This window comes from Crocuta crocuta, unplaced genomic scaffold (genome assembly GCF_008692635.1).
Source record: "Crocuta crocuta isolate KB4526 unplaced genomic scaffold, BGI_CrCroc_1.0 scaffold134, whole genome shotgun sequence".
In the NCBI taxonomy this organism is placed as follows: domain Eukaryota; kingdom Metazoa; phylum Chordata; class Mammalia; order Carnivora; family Hyaenidae; genus Crocuta; species Crocuta crocuta.
In genome coordinates this window covers 3,270,572-3,288,324 of record NW_027530183.1, presented here as the reverse complement: position 1 = coordinate 3,288,324, position 17,753 = coordinate 3,270,572, and the positions used below count along the sequence as shown (strand labels likewise).

General features: G+C 42.4%; 1 protein-coding gene across 1 annotated transcript in view; it reads left to right on the top strand.

Moving 5' to 3' along the window:
• Window positions 1-2,336: 2,336 nt before the first annotated feature.
• The window catches only part of AFF1 (ALF transcription elongation factor 1), a 199,571-nt gene continuing 184,154 nt past the window's right edge, over window positions 2,337-17,753 (top strand). Inside the window, exons 1-2 of the mRNA XM_077765141.1 lie at window positions 2,337-2,559; window positions 14,856-14,938. Coding sequence (XP_077621267.1) covers window positions 14,892-14,938 — 47 coding nt within the window. The 5' untranslated portion in view covers window positions 2,337-2,559; window positions 14,856-14,891. The remainder of the gene's footprint in view (window positions 2,560-14,855; window positions 14,939-17,753) is intronic.

Below are 17,753 nucleotides of genomic sequence, written 5' to 3'. Positions count from 1 at the left end.
CCATACACTTGGAATGAACTACTCTCTGAAACAAAACTCTATCATCTTCAACAAAAAATTTTTGCTAAATTACAGCCCTCAGTTCCAAAAGCAGGAAAATAAAATGATCAAACCTTTGGTCAACATTATTTACTAAGTTGACCATAGTGGGAACATATTAGGAAGTAGTATAGGATGAGAAAAAGCAATATGTCAAAGGGAAAAGGTTTAAATAGGAATGCTAAGACATTTACGTTATAAAATGTTGTTATGTGCATATGTGTTACAATGAAGTGTATTAGTTCTGTAACAAATAGGTTAAAATGGGGGTGCCTGCGTGGCTCAGTCGGTTGAGCGTCCGACTTCGACTCAGGTCATGATCTCACGGTTCGTGGGTTCGAGCCCCGCGTCGGGCTCTGTGCTGACAGCTAGCTCAGAGCCTGGAGCCTGTTTCATATCCTGTGTCTCCCTCTCTCACTGACCCTCCCCTGCTCATGCTGTCTCTCTCTCTCTCTCTCTGAAAAACATTTTAAAAATATTTAAAAACAAATAGGTTAAATGTTTGTTATGGTTAGAATAGATACCAATCTCAGAGTTTTTATTTTTATATTTTATTTATTTCTGAGAGAGAGAGTGAGAGAGAGAGAGAGAGAAAGCAGGGGAGGGGGAGAGAGAGAGGGAGATACAGAATCTGAAACAGCTCCAGGCTCTGAGCTGGCAGTCAGCACATAGCCTGATGCGGGGCTCGAACCCACAAACCATGAGATTATGACCTGAGCTGAAGTCAGACGCTTAACCAACTGAGCCACCCAGGCGCCCCTAGAATTTTTAAGAAGTACACAAACACCCATCTGTCAGAGGTGACTCCTGTCTCACTCTGCTCAGAGATGACCTTCAAAGCTTTCATCTAGAGGCACACCAAATGTCATCAGGGATCCCTTAATTATTTTAGCTGTTAAGGTAAACCAAATCAATATCATCCTGGGAGCATAGGGAGTAGGAAGAAGACTTACATTTTGTAAAACAATCCATGGGAAAAGGTTTAATTTTGAAATGCAAATATCTATTGATTAGGTTTTCAATCAACACTATTCATGTGCACAATGAAGGACTAAAGAGGAGCAAAGCAATAGTGACAAAAAAGAAAAAAAGAAAGAAGAAAAGTAGAAGGAAAAGAAGAGAGAATACAGAAGGCTCTGAGGGGGTTATTTTATTATATTAATTCACATTATATTACATTTGAATAAGGTAATTTTCTTCATCCAAATAATTTCACCCACTTTAAACCATTAAGACATTGGAAAAACCCATCTGGGCCATTCGATATAATCTTTCTTTAAACAATTCTTTCCAATGTTTGTCTATTTTTGAGAGACAGAGCATGAGTGGGAGAGGGGCAGACAGAGAGGGAGACACAGAATCTGAAGCAGGCTCCGGGCTCTAAGCTGTCAGCACAGAGCCAGACTAGGGGCTGGAACTCACAAACCATGAGATTATGACCTGAGCTGAAGTCGGAGGCTTAACCGATTGAGCCGCTCAGGCGCTTCTTGATGTAATCTTTCTGCATCTCTTTTGCTGGGGAAGTGAGTTGGGGAAACGAAGATAACTCAATGCTTTCCTTGGTATACTCATAGAAGGAATCAGGTAGCGTCTTAATTAGATATTAGCTTTGGTTCTGTTTGTCAAAGCCCTTACCTCCTTTAGGATTTTTTGGGCTTGAGCTGGTGAAATGCAAGAACCCAGAGTTCTTGCGGATTCAGGAAATCTGCTTCCCATGCCACTGTGTAGCTTGTGACATTGGGCACAACACTTAATTTTCAGCTCTTCCATTTCATTGTTTGGGAAATGACAATAATGATACACCTGTTTTATAAGGTTGTTGTGAAAATGAGTCGGGCCTGTGAGCGAAAGGCCCTTTATAAGGTGTAAAACACTCCCCAGATGTGAATTATCTCCTTTAAAGGACACAGAATCTGTTTCAATTGTACAGGAGATTGCAGAAAGGCTCCTTGACACTTTTAGTCAGAACTTGACCCTGAGCTGAATCTCTCCGCAAAACGAAAGGTTCTTGTGCCCCACGTCAGCTTGGGGCAGGGTCACCCACGCTGCCGGTGCGGTCACTGCAGTATTCCATCCTCAGCGGCTGCTCCCACCCGATCCTCCCACTGGTTTCTCCGGGAGGGCGGCGGTGTTCCTAGCCATTTGGGTGGCGCCAGCTAGAGGGCGTGGGCCGGGCGGATCCGCGCGGCGCCGCTGCGGGGCGAGGGCGGGGCGGGGCCTCCCGCGGAGGGCGTGGCCTTGCCTCCCGGCGCTCTGGCGCTGCTGGCGCGCGGATCCACAGAGCCGGCGAGCGGACGAGCGCGCGGCCCTTGCGCACCGGGCGGCCGCCTGCGCGCTTCGCGGGCGCAGCTGGGTTTTCGCCTCCGCAGCTCGAGAACCCAGTCGGGTGCGAGCCACCTCCGAATCCCGGGAGGACGCGCTCCCCTACGCTCTCCGCACCCGCACCTCTTCCCCACCGCAACAGGTCAGGGGAGGAAGGAGGCGGCGAGGGCGTACGACTTGCGACTGGAGGAGCAGAAGGTAAGCGGAGCCTTTTGCGCCCGCGAGCTGGGGGTCGGTCTGGCCCGGAACGCTGCAGCCGCTGACTTCTGGGAAGCCCAGGCTCTCCCCGCCTCGCTGCCTGCTTCCCAGCAAGCTGACTCAAGTAGCTGGCGTTCCCACTTTTCCGGTGGGAACCTTGCGGGGAACGGGCGAAGGAGACGCGGGGCTCGCACCACCCTTATTTGCAAATCCGGGGCAGGTAGCGTCTAGCAAAACGGGGTGGAGCGGCGGGAAACACGGGAAGAGCCCCCTTCTCCTTCCCCACTCCCCCAGATCAGACATCTGCTGGTGCGCCCCGCGTCTTGCGGAAGGATGTTCGGTTTTGGAACCTGGTCTCGGGGGTTGCGTAATAAAGTGTCCCAGAAGTTGCTCGGGGGGTAAAAGCGGGGTTTTTCTCTCTTCCAACCTGAGTCCTGGAGTCCCTCTCCCCTCGGCATTGTCACCCCTCCCCCTTGCGTCTAGTTGTGAGAATTTAGTGGTTCCAGCCCGATCTAATTGTGCTTGAGAGGGAGGCGTGTGCTGGTGGTCCGCAGCCTCCCAAGAGGGAGGGGGAAAGTTGGAGGCACCTTCCGAGACTTGCCCCTGGGGCAGAGGGAGGCTGCGTTCGTCTGCCAAATGTGGGACTGCTTAATTTCTCTTGCTAATTTTTTACGCTGGTGGCTGATCCTCTGCGACTTCTGCTTGCGAGCCCTCGGGCGTCGCGTGCGCCAGGGTGGTCGAATTAAAAGGGAGAGGAATTGGGAGAGTTATGTGAGTCTTAACTTCCCCTTGGTGTAATGGTAGTTACGTTTATGAATCTGCGAGGGACCTTCGAGAGTCTTGATACATTCTCACTAGGTTAGTTTTCCAGGAGTTTCTATACACCCCTTTATTGTTATGCAAATTGTCTCAGGAAGACCTTTGGCTTNGCGGGGCGCGCTTGCAGACAGTTTTCCTATGTTTTTTTCAGTGTGAGATGTGGGTAATTTTAACCTTGTTGGTGCATGTGGAGGGCGGGGGCCAGGGAGATGACATACCGTCGAGGAACCCGACAGATTTAAACTTTCAAGGCGAAACAGTAATTAAGGCGAAGACCCAGTGTTGCCTGAGACAGTTGCAAAGTGAAAAAAGCTCAGAAATTCAGACACAAAGATATCAGGCGACGGAGCGTCCTGAGAGGTGTGGAGATTTTGCTCGTGCAAGATTATTTCAGAGCGAGGTCATGCAGAGCTCGTAGAAGGTAGGCTGAGGTGGGATGCTTCCCCTGGAGCCACATACGTCAGACGCCGGGTGGAGATAGAAAAGACCTTTGGACTGGGAGTCTCTGCTCTGAGGCTTAAGAATACCTAGGCATGGCCCTGTTTCAATGTTTACTTCCTCTGTCTAATGCATTTCCTTAGCTTGCCTTTCATCTTTAGTGGAAAGGATTCCTTGAGTGGATATTCTGGAAATAAATTCACAGGAGAGTTGAAAACTTTGGATGGTTCCCTGCTTTAATTTAAAGGTGTCTCTTGCCAGTGTAAGAAAATATTGTATTTGATGATAAATATGCAGAAAAGTAATGGAAAGTACTGAAGAATAATGACCCAGGAGAAGGAAGGGAGACTAAGGAGAGAAAGCAAGAGAGTAACTCCTGGTACTTGGGTAAACTGGAAAAACAAATTTGAATTTAGGTACTTTAGGAGAGGGGGAACCACAGAAAGGACTTGGGATAATTTGTCACTTTAAGACAAAGAGGTTTTGAAGAGTAGGACACAAGGCTTTGAAAAAAATGAGTTTAGGTATTGAGGGCTTCTCCCTCTTTTCTTTTATTATTTAAAAATTTTTTCAATGTTTTTATGTATTTCTGAGAGAGAGAGACCGCATGAGCAGGGGAGGGTCAGAGAGAGAGGGACACAGAATCTGAAACAGGCTCCAGGCTCTGAGCTGGCGGTCAGCACAGAGCCCGATGCGGGGCTCGAACCCATGAATCGCGAGATCATGACCTGAGCCAAAGTCGGATGCTTAACCGACTGAGCCATTCAGGCGCCCCCTCTTTTCTTTTTCTAAATATAACTTACAGGGATGATGAGGCTGGGGGTGTCGGACTTGTAGATAGATTAGTGTGAACTCTTACTTAGCTTTCCACCTGCAGAAAGAAAATGAACTGTGACATATTAAAATTAACATGTTTTATTCATTCACAATTGCAATTGAATTACTATAATGGCTTTGGCATTTGTGATTTGCTTAACTCTTCAACTTTGTAAAATAAACACAATTTTGAAGAATCATGGTATGTTAAATTAGAATACAAAAATCATCCAGAGACTGAGAATTTACTGTCAGAAAAGCCCAGTGATTTTAAACATTGCTTTCTCTTGCAAAATGTGGAGTATGCGTGCATTTTTTGCCACCAGAAGTCACTGTTTCACTGTGGGGTTATAAGACCCACTCCTTTGAGGTAGTAGAGACTACATCAAAACTGTCTCTCCTATTTCCTATCTGGTTTGACTGAATTTTGCAAGGAGTGCGTTGAGCTAAAAGTTCCTGTTTTGTTAACCAAGAATCTCAGTTGGATTTTGGATTAAATTTGGAAGAGTACTATTCCAATTAAGATACACAGATGAATTGCATGTTTGTTAGGAACTTCTACAAATCACTGTAGCCATGTGAGTGTTTAGTTGAAGTCATATTGCCTTGAGTTGAAAAGATGGGTAAAAAAAAGTTTAGAAAAGGTAAACTTGTTTTCAGTAATTTTTTTCCTTTTTTCCAAGAAGCAGTTGAAAGGAATTTCATGCTGAATGGTAATTTGTACTTTCATCAAACAAATTTGCATAATCATTTATGAAGTTAATTGGTTAAAAGTATAAATCTTGAGATGGACTTATGCTTTCACTTTTTAAAAGGTAGAGCTAAATTATGTATAAATATTTGGATCATTATAAGACACATGCAGGGAACAATATAGATACGCTGTGCGTGTTTCTGAAGGTATAGCAGCATAATTAGGATAGTGTCCTTCCTACCAAAGTCCTACACTGAAAGCTGACCTTCAATTTGAATTCATTAGCTAACTTAGATATGTCTGTGGAACCTAACAGCTTGAAGTTCCCCTGTTTTAAGACTCCAGATAACTAACTTTTCAGGAGATTGGGAAAGTATTTTGGAGAGAGTATAAATTAAGGAACTGCCAGAACATAAATATCCAAGTTTTGTATGCAAGTTATATTTTCCTTATCAAGTTATAAATTCTATTCCCAGATAATATTTAATTGGCAGTAGTTTTCTAGCTGTGTCTCTTTTTAAATACACAATAGTTTAATATATGCTGAATTCATTCTCAGATTTTATAAAAATAGATTTCATAAACCCTATAATCCATTTATTAAAATTCTGCCACAGTGCTGAAGTAAATGTGAAATATATAGTTCTTTGTAAGTACACGTCCTTTATTCCTGACTGTTTACATATGCACAACAGATTATTGTAGACTTGAAACTGAGAGCTTCTAAGGCCATCAGGGTTGCTGATAGGAGTTTCTGTCTTCTGCCTTCGGACAGAACTCCTTCAGTAGTGTTCTCCAGGGGAAGAAAATCAGCTGATTTTCTTAAATTAGCTGGCCCATTTTAAACATGACTAAGGATTTCTTGTTAGAGTGACTTTTTCCTATTAAATGGCTGAAATTATTGTGACAAGAGGAGCCCAGAGGAGTCAATTACATCATTAATATAATACCTCATATTCATTCCTAATACCTCATAAGTATTGAACACCGTCTGTGTACCACGCAGTACTCTAAGCTTTGGAGAAAATGTGATAACACCAGCATCAAGAAAGAGAAAGCGCTCATGCAGGTGGACTTTACATTCATGTAGCATAAAAGGTATTTAGTAACAGCTGTCATTTAAGCCTAATTGCAACTCTAAAGTTGGAGTTCATTTTCCATTTTAAAATCAGGAAATTGAGTTGAAGAAGTTAAGTGACTTGACTCTGACTCAAAGCCTGGTGCCCTTTCCACTATGGTACACTGAGTTGGCTTTGTTGATATGTGGTTTCCTGTTTTTCAAGAATTACAGCTTGACTCTAAAATATAAATAGTGTTTCTCCTTGGCTAAGTAATTCTTTCTGATCATTATGGGGATAAAAAAGCAGGTTTTCATTTAGCATTCTGGACATATATTTGTGACTCCAAAGGAAAATATGATGTAGGCCTATTAAAAAGACATGTGATGTTTGTCGCACCATATAAAGATCCTTACCTTCCTAAGAATTATATGTAAGAGCTTATAAACCATCTCCCTTAGTGCTTGAAATCTGTTAGAGTTACGAAAGGTCAGTCACATCAGTATGTAAATCAGGATATACCCATACCATTTCCTTCAATCTTACAGATTCAGTATGTTCAGATTCAGTATAGTGGTGGTTTGCAAACTTCTAATGTCAGAGTCTTCTGGAAGGCTTCTTAAAACATAGGTCTCCCATCCCCCACCCCCTCCCAAGTTTTTGATTCAGTAGGTCTGGGGTAATGCCCACGAGTTTGCAGTTGTAACATGTTCACAGGTGATACTAATGATGATAGTTCTGGAACTACACTTTGAGACTACACCTGTACAGTAGAGCATTCAAAAGCCACACAGCTTGGGCTTGACTCTTGGCACATGCCACCTAAGCTGTCAGACCTTAGGCACAAGACTTAACATTTTGTCAAAAACTTGAAGGCTCTGAAATTCTACCCTACTTTCAAGCTAACAAGTTAACCTGCCACAGTTTCATGGGCTCTTGGGAATGACTTTATTACTCACAAGAATAGCTGTAGTGAGAGTATCAACGTTTTCTTATACTGGTTCCCTAAGCCCCAGTTTCCAAAGAGAGATGTGGAGAGTCAAATGACACCTGGAAACAAAATAGATTGCATTACAGGTGAGGAATCCTGAGCTTAGGGGAATTCTCATCTTTTATAGTGGGCAGTAAGCATGTCTGCCCTTTGCTCCAGAGGGGGGGAGACCGTATCTTGTTTATACTGCACAGTAAACATGCTGCCTTGTGCTATAGAAGGAGACACTATCTCTATTTTCTAAGGCTGTTCTCTATACAGACATCCTTAAAGATTGGAACAAAGACAGCTGGTGCCTCCACTTGTACAATATGCAGAAATGCCATAGACCTGTGGAGAGTTGGATTCTAACACTTTTCCATTCCCTTATAAGATGGGGTTAATAAGACTTATTTCTAATAAGATCTTCCTTATTGGATAGTTGAGTAGATTAAAGGTACTAAAATTTGGCAAGTACTTGGAGCAGAGCATAATCCGTGTTACATAAATATTTCCTATTATTTCTCCTGCAGGAAAAAGTGTGTTTTTAATGGTAAGGATTGCCTTATAAGATGAAATAATTGCTTTACTAAGTATCCCTAACTTTGAGCTTGTTCCAAGAAACTTCTTTAATGGGTCTAAATTCTAAAGTGGAATAATGCATTGTTTTACCAGCCCATGGGGAATGAGGCAGAAATATTTACTACCATTATTCCTGTGTTCTCTCATGTTTCTCTGCTTCATTATGATTACATAGAATCCTGCGACTAATTCTGGGGGTGCCTCGCTGGCTCAGTCCAAGGAGCATGTGACTCTTAAAGAGCATGCAACCCTTGATTTCGGGGATGTGAGTTCGAGCCCCGTGTTGGGTGTAGAGATTACTAAATAAATATAATTTTTTTAAAAAAGAATCATGTGACTAATTCTGTCCAGTGAACTGTCTATGGGAGTAACTAACATGTGTTTCGGGGCTCAAGCATTTTTCAGTGGCTCTTGTGAGACCCTCCAACTCCTTTTTACTAAGGCAAACCCTGAAGCCATGTTTTGAAATAATGGAGATTACAACAGCTTAGATTTCTCAACATGGAGAAAAGCTCCTTGCCCTCTTTTCTACCCCAACACACCAGTATGCAATGGACATAAGGAGTGAGTATGAAATAAGCCTTTGTTCTGTCAAGCCCCTGGGATTTTGAGGTTAATTTGCCACTACAGGATAACCCAGACTATCCTCACTATATCCCAGAGCCTATAAATAGAATACCTGTCTACTTCATCTTAAAATATAGGCTCTGGGTATGTATATGTGAAGGTAAACTTGGAGCCTGCATTCTTCTTAGAGTGAATGAGCAATTAGCATTTATTAACTATCATCATTATTTTGCATAAATTAAATTCAGATGATAAACACTATGAAAAATGAGTATGACCAGTACTATTATTTTCCTACCCAGTGCCCCTCTCATTGGTTGTTGTTGTTGTTAAAAGAGCCTTAACTGTGTGGGGGACTACATTGTGCCTAGCCTTAGGTGATAGATAGTGCTTGTTCTTAGCCAGTGCTAACAGTTTGTATCCAAGTTTAGCTCCCTCCCCATGCAGCTTTAGGAGGCTATATGACCTAACTCTGGTTTTTTGATAGGCAAGGTCTTGGGGAACATTTTTTTTCCTTTCTTGAAAAAAGGAGAAAGATATGGCTGGCATTAGTCACAACCTTCTCATCTTCTTGCCTTAAATGTAGGTGAGATGTCTGGTTATGGCAGCAGCCTTTTCGTACCATGAGGTGACAAGCATAAAGACAACATGCTAAATATGGCAGAGCAGAAAGAGCCAGAGTTCTTGATGGCCTCAATGAGTAGCTAAAACTGTATCAGTAGCCACCTACTTCTGGACATGCTATGGAAGTATAAACTTCCATTAACTAAGCGGTTGTTCCTTGCATCTAGGCATGTTCCTGGAGTATAATGGAATTGAGAGTGGGTTGGCTGGAGGATGTGGCTGAAGGCATAACAGTACTGCAGTAGCTACTGTAATCAGGGAAGGTCTCATGTGAGAATGTATCATTGAGCAGAGAGACCTGAATGATGAGAGGGAGCCGACAAGATGTGGCATGTGTATTTGAGTTTGGGGTAGCCCCTGAGCCCTCTTGAACAAGGATTTGAAGTGAAGAGGTAGTTGGGGAAATCATGTTCCATTATGGATTTCTAAGCTATGGGCTCCACAAGGCATTGGAGAGCTGAAGGAACTGAGAGTGATCGTATCAGTTTGGGACCTTGGGAGATTATGATCTGCTTGGGGTAGAGTTCTGGAGAATGCCGACGAAAACAGTGTATGATCCATGACTCACCTCTGACACATTGCCTGTTACTAGGAGACTGTTACTCCTGGAGGTCTGTGTGGGGACAGGAAGGGAAGTAGACTTGATGGGGACTTCTGACCAGACCAGTCCACACACCCTCTGGACTCTGGACAGAGTTATTCTCTCCTTTGGGAACTGGGTCATGGTCATGGGGCTTTGAGACCTGCTTAGGTCAGTTTGTTGTTGAAAAGCAGTATATGGGTTCTCCCAAACATGTGCTTTGATTGGCAGAAAAATAGCCAGAACAACAACTACTGCCATTTTACTGAGTGCTTAACATGAGCTAGGCATTATGCTAAAAATATTACAAACATTTAATTTAACCCTATGACAATCCTGTAAAGCCCCATATTACTGATGAGAAAGCTGAGACCTTAGGGATAAAATAAGTAATTTTTTTTTGAGGTTAAATAGGTAGGAGGTTGCAAAGCAGGCCTTTTAACCAGCTTAAAAGACTCCTGAGAGTAGTTCTCTAGAATGTGCTAGGTTTTGGTATCCCTTAAAAAATAAAAGAAAAAATTTTTTTTCTTTTTACCTTAATTGTTTTACCCTCTATTTGGGAAAGAAAAGCAATCTGATATACATGACATTTTTACTTTTGAATACATTTGTTGCAAGAGGCTGGAAGGATTATAGAAGACCAGGCAGGGTGTATTCCTAAATGAAACCTATTTGTTTCNCCTCCCCCCCACCCCCTCCTCCCCAATCTCTGTCCCCCCAGAGCTGCTGTGTGGATGCCTATGATGTGTCAGCAGGCTAGGCATTTTAGCTGGATTCTGTGATTCAATCTTCTCAGTAAATCTGTAGCTTGTGCTCTTTTCCATTTTACAGCTGGGAACACTGAGGCTGGGAGGAGGGTTTAATTTGCCAAACTGATCACTGGTCTCACCTGAACCTGCTCTCTTTCTGCTGTACAGCCAAGTTGGTGTCTTCTCTCTTTCCCCCCCTTTTTTTAGAGTAGGAGGATTTTAGACTTCTCCCCCTTTATTACCCGGTTTTGTCTTTATAATCTAGGGAAATAATGTTAAAAAATGTATGAAAACTTCAGGAAGACCTTCTGATTTCAGTGTTTATAGGCCAGTCCTTTTTCTTCTGAGCCCCAGTATTTAGAGGCAGAACTGTTTACACAGATAATAAAAGATTGCTGGCATACAGAATTAAAGTGCCCCTTTCCAGAGAAGTCCCCATTTACGGTTTGGTATATGTGTGCACACACGTGCATTTGTGTGTATATGATACATAAACATTAAAGCATTTGCTTTTTCAACAAATTGGCTCACATTGTCCTTATTGTTCAGCATCTTGTTTAGGTAAACATTCTTATGTTTTTACATCTCGTGATGTATCATAATTGATTTAGTTATTTCTGTGTTGGCATGTATTAGGTTGTTAACAGTTTTCTTACTATTACAAACAGTATTTTATTGCACATGACTCCTTGTACACTGACTGTATTTTTAAGAAAGATTCTTTGAAAGAGACATTACCTGAAGCATGTACTGATTTCCTTTCTTAGCCGTGGTTTAGGTTAATAACTTCCTGACTACAGTAGGCTTCCATCCAATCTAACCTAAACTTTTTTTAATGTTTATTTCATTTGATAGAGAGCACCAGTGGGGGAGGGGCAGAGAGAGAGAGAATCCCAAGCAAGCTCCTTGTTGTCAGCACAGAGCTGCTCTTGAAACTCAAACTCACAAACTTGTGAGATCATGACCTGAGCCAAGATCAAGAGTCAGATGCTTAACCGTCTGAGCCACCCAGGTGCCCCGCTAACCTAACCTATGTGAGTTGTGTGGCTATTCCACAGTGGAATAAATCATACATCAGCACCTAAACAATCTTTCATGGGCTGAATTTGTTCCTTACTGTGAGACATAATTGAGATAAGTCAATAATCTGTTGATACAAACTCCTTGCACCTGCGTCTCTGGAAAGGCTTGTGCCTCCTGGCAAATCAAAGAATTTGAGTTATACAGAAAAGTTTCTGGCTGTGCCTGGGGCCAGATCCCTGAGAAAATATGTCTCTTTCACTTCTTTCACTTTGTACACTGCCCACTCACCCAAGATTATTTATTTTGAGCAAGAGTGAGTGAGAGAGCCAGAGCTGGGGCGGGGGGAGAGCGAAAGCACGCATGCCAGCCAGTGAGCATGTGGGGGGTGGGGAGAAGGGCAGAGAGAGAGGGAGTGAGAGAATCCCAAGCAGGTTCTGGGCTTTCAGTGCGGAGCCCAATGTGTGCTCAAACTGTGAGATCATGACCTGAGCCAAAATCAATAGTGGGATGCTTAAGCACCCAGGCACAACCCATAGAGCAGTTTTAAATTCACAGCAACATTGAGAAGGTACAGAGATTTCCCATAGACTGCCCTGCCCCTGTCCCCATGCACAGCCTCCCCGTAATCAATGTCTCCCACCAGCATGTTGTATTAATTACAGATGATGAATTTACACTGACACGTCATCATAATCTAGAGTTCCAGGACCATCTTTCACTGCAGGTCTGCATGGCTTGCTCCTTACTTTAAGTCTTTGCTCAAATGTTACCTTCTCTGACCACCGTATATAAAATTGCCAAGAGTCAGAAGCTCAACCAACTGAACTACCCAGGCGTCCCTCTTTATTATCTTTTAACATCTAACATCTATGTACTTTTATGTGTCATCTTTGCTAATGTCCTCTGGTTTGCAAGCTCAGTGATGGCAAGTCTTTGTTCTTTACTCTTACTCTCTGTATCTGGCTTAGAGTAGATGCTTGGGAAGCATTTGCTGGTTTCGTGAGTAAGTGAACAAACAAGGGAACCCAGGACCGTTCTCAAGGTTGGCGTTCTTCATCAACTCAACCTGCCTCCACCCTCACTGCCTTCTTTCCACAAACAAGCCCTAGGGAGGGCACTGTTGGTCTGCAAGCAGGTGGGGCGTCTTCCTTGGGAGGTTTGTGTGGGAGACCATCATAGGCTCTTCAGCAGCCTTTACAGGGTTCTGAAGAATAATGCCAAAATGAAGACACACTATTTTATTGGTCACCTACTATGTGCCAGCCCTGCATGTCAAGAGAGAGAAAGTGAGAGAGCAGCAACAGGGGTGGAGAGAAAGGTGGAGGAAGGAGAGTAATGGCAGGAAAGGGAGGGAGGAAAGAGGGTAGAGAAAAAGAAATGGGAAATAAGAGTGTATTTGAGAGGGAAAGTGAGAGAGAAAGTGGGGGAGGGGGGAGAAACAGTGACTGGGATCTGAGTGGAGAATTTAGGAAACTTGGTTAAGCTGGGCCAAGTAGAGCTGCTGTAGCTGTTTGGAGGACTGTGTGAATCCAAAGCTTGTTTGACCCCGAAAAACTTAGAGCTCTACTAGTGTGAGTTTAACTAGAATATTTGGAGCATCCATGTTGCATTCTTTTTTGGGGGGAGGAGATAGAGTGACTATATCTACTAGTACGGAAACGTTGTGGTCAGCAACTAATTTCACTGAGGAGTAGATAAAAGGACCTTATCAGGTGTCAGAATAGAGCTGGACTATATTCAATGTTTCAGCCTCAGCTGGAAGTGTAACAGCCTCTTAAGCATAAGAGCAAGCTAAAATGGTTACAAATTTAGTGTGTTTTCATTTGTATCAGTTTGTTAAATACGTACTGAGATAATTTGTAACATATTCTTTGTTTTTAAGGATGTTTGAAAAAAATAGAACTATTTAAAGTAAGTTAAAGTAAGTGTGGTAAATTTATGAATACATACAAGAAAGGAAAAAGGAAACAGCTGTTGATAGTGTTAACCATAGAGAGGTTGTTTCTAGAGATACACAGGACAGTACCAAGGCCATCTACCCAGGTTGTATAACTTTTTCTAATTTTTGACTAGTACTGTTTTGAGAGAAGCCTCAAAAATGGCTCTGGGGTTTAAGCACCTTTTGTGAGTGGAAGTAAAATCTTAAGATTGGTTCTTATTTGGTCTACATTTTATTAAGTATTGAATTCATATATAAAGATCAACTAGTTAATTTCCTTTCTTCCGAGACTCTTACCTTTCTTTTGATTCTGTCATCCCAGGCAAATTACTTAAAGCTGAGTTTCAGTTTTCTTATCTATAAAATGGGTTATTAGATATGGATTATTAGTATCTACCTTTCAAGGTTATTGCAGTGTTTACATGAACTCATTTTTAAACCTTTTTAATGTTTATTTTTGAGAGAGAGAGAGAGCGCGCGCGCGCATGAGCAAGGAGGGGCAGAGGGAAACACGGAATCTGAAGCAGGCTCTGAGCTGTCAGCACAGAGCCGAACGTGGGGCTCAAACTCACGGACCAGGAGATCATGACGTGAGCTGAAGTCGGATACTTAACCAACTGAACCAACTTGACCCCTCTGAACTGTCATTTTATTTTATTTATTTTATTTATTTTAAATATTTTTATTTATTTCTAGGAGAGAGAGAGAGAGAGACAGCATGAGCAGGGGAGGGTCAGAGAGAGAGGGAGACACAGACTCTGAAACAGGCTCCAGGCTCTGAGCTGGCAGTCAGCACAGAGCCCGACGCGGGGCTCGAACCCACGAACCGCAAGATCATGACCTAAGCGAAAGTCGGACGCTTAACCGACTAAGCCACCCAGGCGCCCCTGAACTGTCATTTTAAAAAGGAATTAATGCAGTGCTTGGCAAAAGTAGATACTGGGGATATGTTATTTCTTTTTTTCCTCCTCATGATAAGCTTATGCATATCTCTTCTTGCTGAAATGGCTTGGAAATTAAAATGTTTTAAGTTTATTTATGGAGAGAGAGAGAGAGAGAGAGAGAGAGAGAGAGAGAAAATGGGTGAGGGAGAGAGAGAATCCCAAGCAGGCTCCTCACTGTCAGCACAAAGCCCCACGTGGGGCTGAGCTCATCAATCATGAGATCAAGACCTGAGCTGAAATCAAGAGTGAGACATTTAACCGACTAAGTCACCCAGATGTTCCTAAAATGGCTTTAAGTAGCAGCCTCAAAATTAAAAGTACATTTGGCCTATGATATATGGTAGCCAGTTCATGCAACTTGAGAGTTGATGAAGAACCACTCCCTAATTCCAATGAGAACATTGAATTGTTTCCAGTAGATTTTCTTGCAAGTTATGCATGCCTAGGAGTTTACTTATGGGCTAACATTCACAGATTGCTGTTTCTCTTTCAGATGAACAGATGTGTTACTTTCTACTGACTGGCAGCAATGGCGTTTACTGAAAGAGTCAAAAGCAGCAGCAGCAACAACAGCAGGTACCATGAAATCCATGATTGACAGATGTGACAATATTTAAGTTTATCATCTATTTTTCAAATAATAAGCTTGATCCTTTTTATTTTTACAATGCAATAAAATATGTGAAAATGGCAGCTTTCTCTACATGAAGCCAAACCTCTTAGACTGGCTACATATTTTCTTTTAAATATAATACTCTCTTCGCTTCATAACTCTTTTCTTTAACACGTGGATGTTATAGTAGATCGGCATCCTAATTCTGTGTTCAAGATATTGGTCCACATTCTACTGATTTGGAGAAATGAGCACCTTTTCAGCCTGTGCTGAAGCAAATATGATATCTACCTTACCATGAGAGCTTCGAAGATGGGAATTCTGTCAGTTTTATTTTTCTACCTTCACATCCCTCCCTCCAAGTGTGCACATACAGTTAACTTCTTTCTTGCATATGTTACGGGGTCAGGGTTGGTTGAGGGGTGCATGTTAACATTCTGAACGTTAACTAAGAGTAATTCATTTGTTGGGTGTCTGGGTGGCTCAGTCGGTTAAGCGTCCAACTTCAGCTCAGGTCATGATCTCGTGGTTTGTGAGTTTGAGCCCCACATCGGGTTCTGTGCTGATGGCTCAGAGCCTGGAGCCTGCTTCAGATTCTGTGTCTCCCTCTCTCTCTACCCCCCCACCCCCACTCATGCTCTGTGTGTCTGTGTGTCTCTCAAAAATAAAGAAACATTAAAAATTTTTTAAATTAAAAAAATAATTTGATAGCCAGACGGCATTCTTAATATCACTCATCAGTTTTTATTTATACTGTTAGATATTCAACAACATGTTAAAGTATGAGACATGTGACTCAATCTTAACTAGTATTTATTGAGTGGCAGATGATAGTGCATATAATTCTGGAAGGTCCTGTCTGGATGCTTTCCTACTTCCCCTTTCTGGTTCAGTTAGGAAACTTGTCCTCTGTTCCAGGTGGCCCTGGTGGTACTGTTATTACACTTGGTACACTTTCCTCCCCCACAGAGGAAGGCATGTGACCCAGGCTGCAACAATTCACATTCTGCTGGAGCTGGGGGAAGCTATTGTCATCTGTCTTCAAGCTTGTCCATTATGTCTGGTTACACATAAGTTTTAAATTTGTATGTAGTTAAATGTCTTGTCCTTTATGGATTCTGGTTTTGATTGTGCTTAGAAAGGTCTTTCCAGCTCCAAGATTGTGACAATAATGTCATGTGTTCTCTGCTGGCACTTCAGTGCTTTCATTTTTTGCATTTACATCAGAACTTGTGAGCTGGTGGCCTATTGGACAGATCTGGTCAACAGATGGGTTTTGTTTGGCCCCTCACAGTGTTCTAAAAATATATATATCTGCCAATGTTTTTTACATAATCTAGATTTCTACCCTCTCTTTAAAAATTTAAGATTTAACATTGGGCTTGCATTGCTGTATCACAGCACTCAGATGCAGTCGAAGGGCTGCTGCTCTTTTAGACAAGGCCATGAGCTTAGACAAGTTCTAATTCAAAACTTACCAAATGGTATGCCATTAGTACTCTTCAGGTGTGCCAACACGTTTATCCCCTCAGCCTGCCAGTCAGCCAGAACTCCAGGATTCCCACCTGCTTCCCCCTGCAGACATCTGCTTTGTTGGGATTCCCCAGAAAGACTTGATGTTAAAAGAAAAAAAAAAATCAGGAAGGGTGCCTGTATGGCTTAGTTGGTTCAGCATCTGACTTTGGCTCATGTCATAATCTCACAGTTCATGAGTTCAAATCCCTTATCAGGTGAGCTCAAGCCCTGCTGTCTCTGTCTCTGTCTCTGTCTCTCTCTCTGTCTCTGCCCCTCACTAATCTGTGTGTTCTCTCTCTCAAAAAAAAAAAAAAAGAAAAAGTCAGGAGAGCACAGAAACTTTCTAGTTCACCACTGTTCCCACACAGTTGGACTCCCACATTCACCTCGCTGCTTAGCCGTCTTAACTTGTGACCCTTGGGGTTTTAATTTTTTAAAATTTTTAAGTAATTTTCAATGTAGGCTCTATGTCCACTGTGGAACTTGGACTCATACCCTGAGATCAGGAATCAAATGTTCTACCCTCTGAACCAGCCAGACACCCTAGATCTTGGACTTTTTGTAGTATTTTGATCCATCTGCAATTAACTTTAGTATAAAGTGTGTGCTGTGAATTTCCATATTAACAGGAAAATGGAAAGGTCCAAGAGACGTTAGGAAGCCATTTTTTTAAAAAAATGCAAAAAGCTAGGTGGCCGTTTCACCATAGTTTATTAAATCATCATCTTTTCTCCACTGATTTGAGTGCTGCATGTAAATTCCATCACACTTTTAAATCTCTTGTTGGATACTTTTGTTCCATTGATTGTTTCTTCTGCCAGCGAGCCACACTATTTCACTGTATTCTCATGGCTCATAATATTCAGATACTTCTTTGTCATTACTTTTCATTTTAAGAATTGTGATAGTTATTCACATCTGATTATATTTCCATGTGTACTCTGAAGTCTTCAGTCATTTTCTAGAAAAATGTTGGCATTTCGATTGGAGTCCCTTTGAATTTTGGCCAGTTGGGGTAAGTCAAATTCTATAGCCTATTAAAACTGGGTCTTCCTGGGGCACCTGGGTGGCTTAGTTGGTTAAGCGTCCGACTTTCGCTTAGGTCATGATCTCGCGGTTCGTGGGTTCGAGCCCCGCGTTGGGCTCTGTGCTGACTGCCAGCTCAGAGCCTGGAGCCTGCTTTGGATTCTGTGTCTCCCTCTCTCTCTGACCCTCCCCTGCTCATGCTGTCTCTCTAAAAAAAAAAAAAAAAAGGGTCTTTGT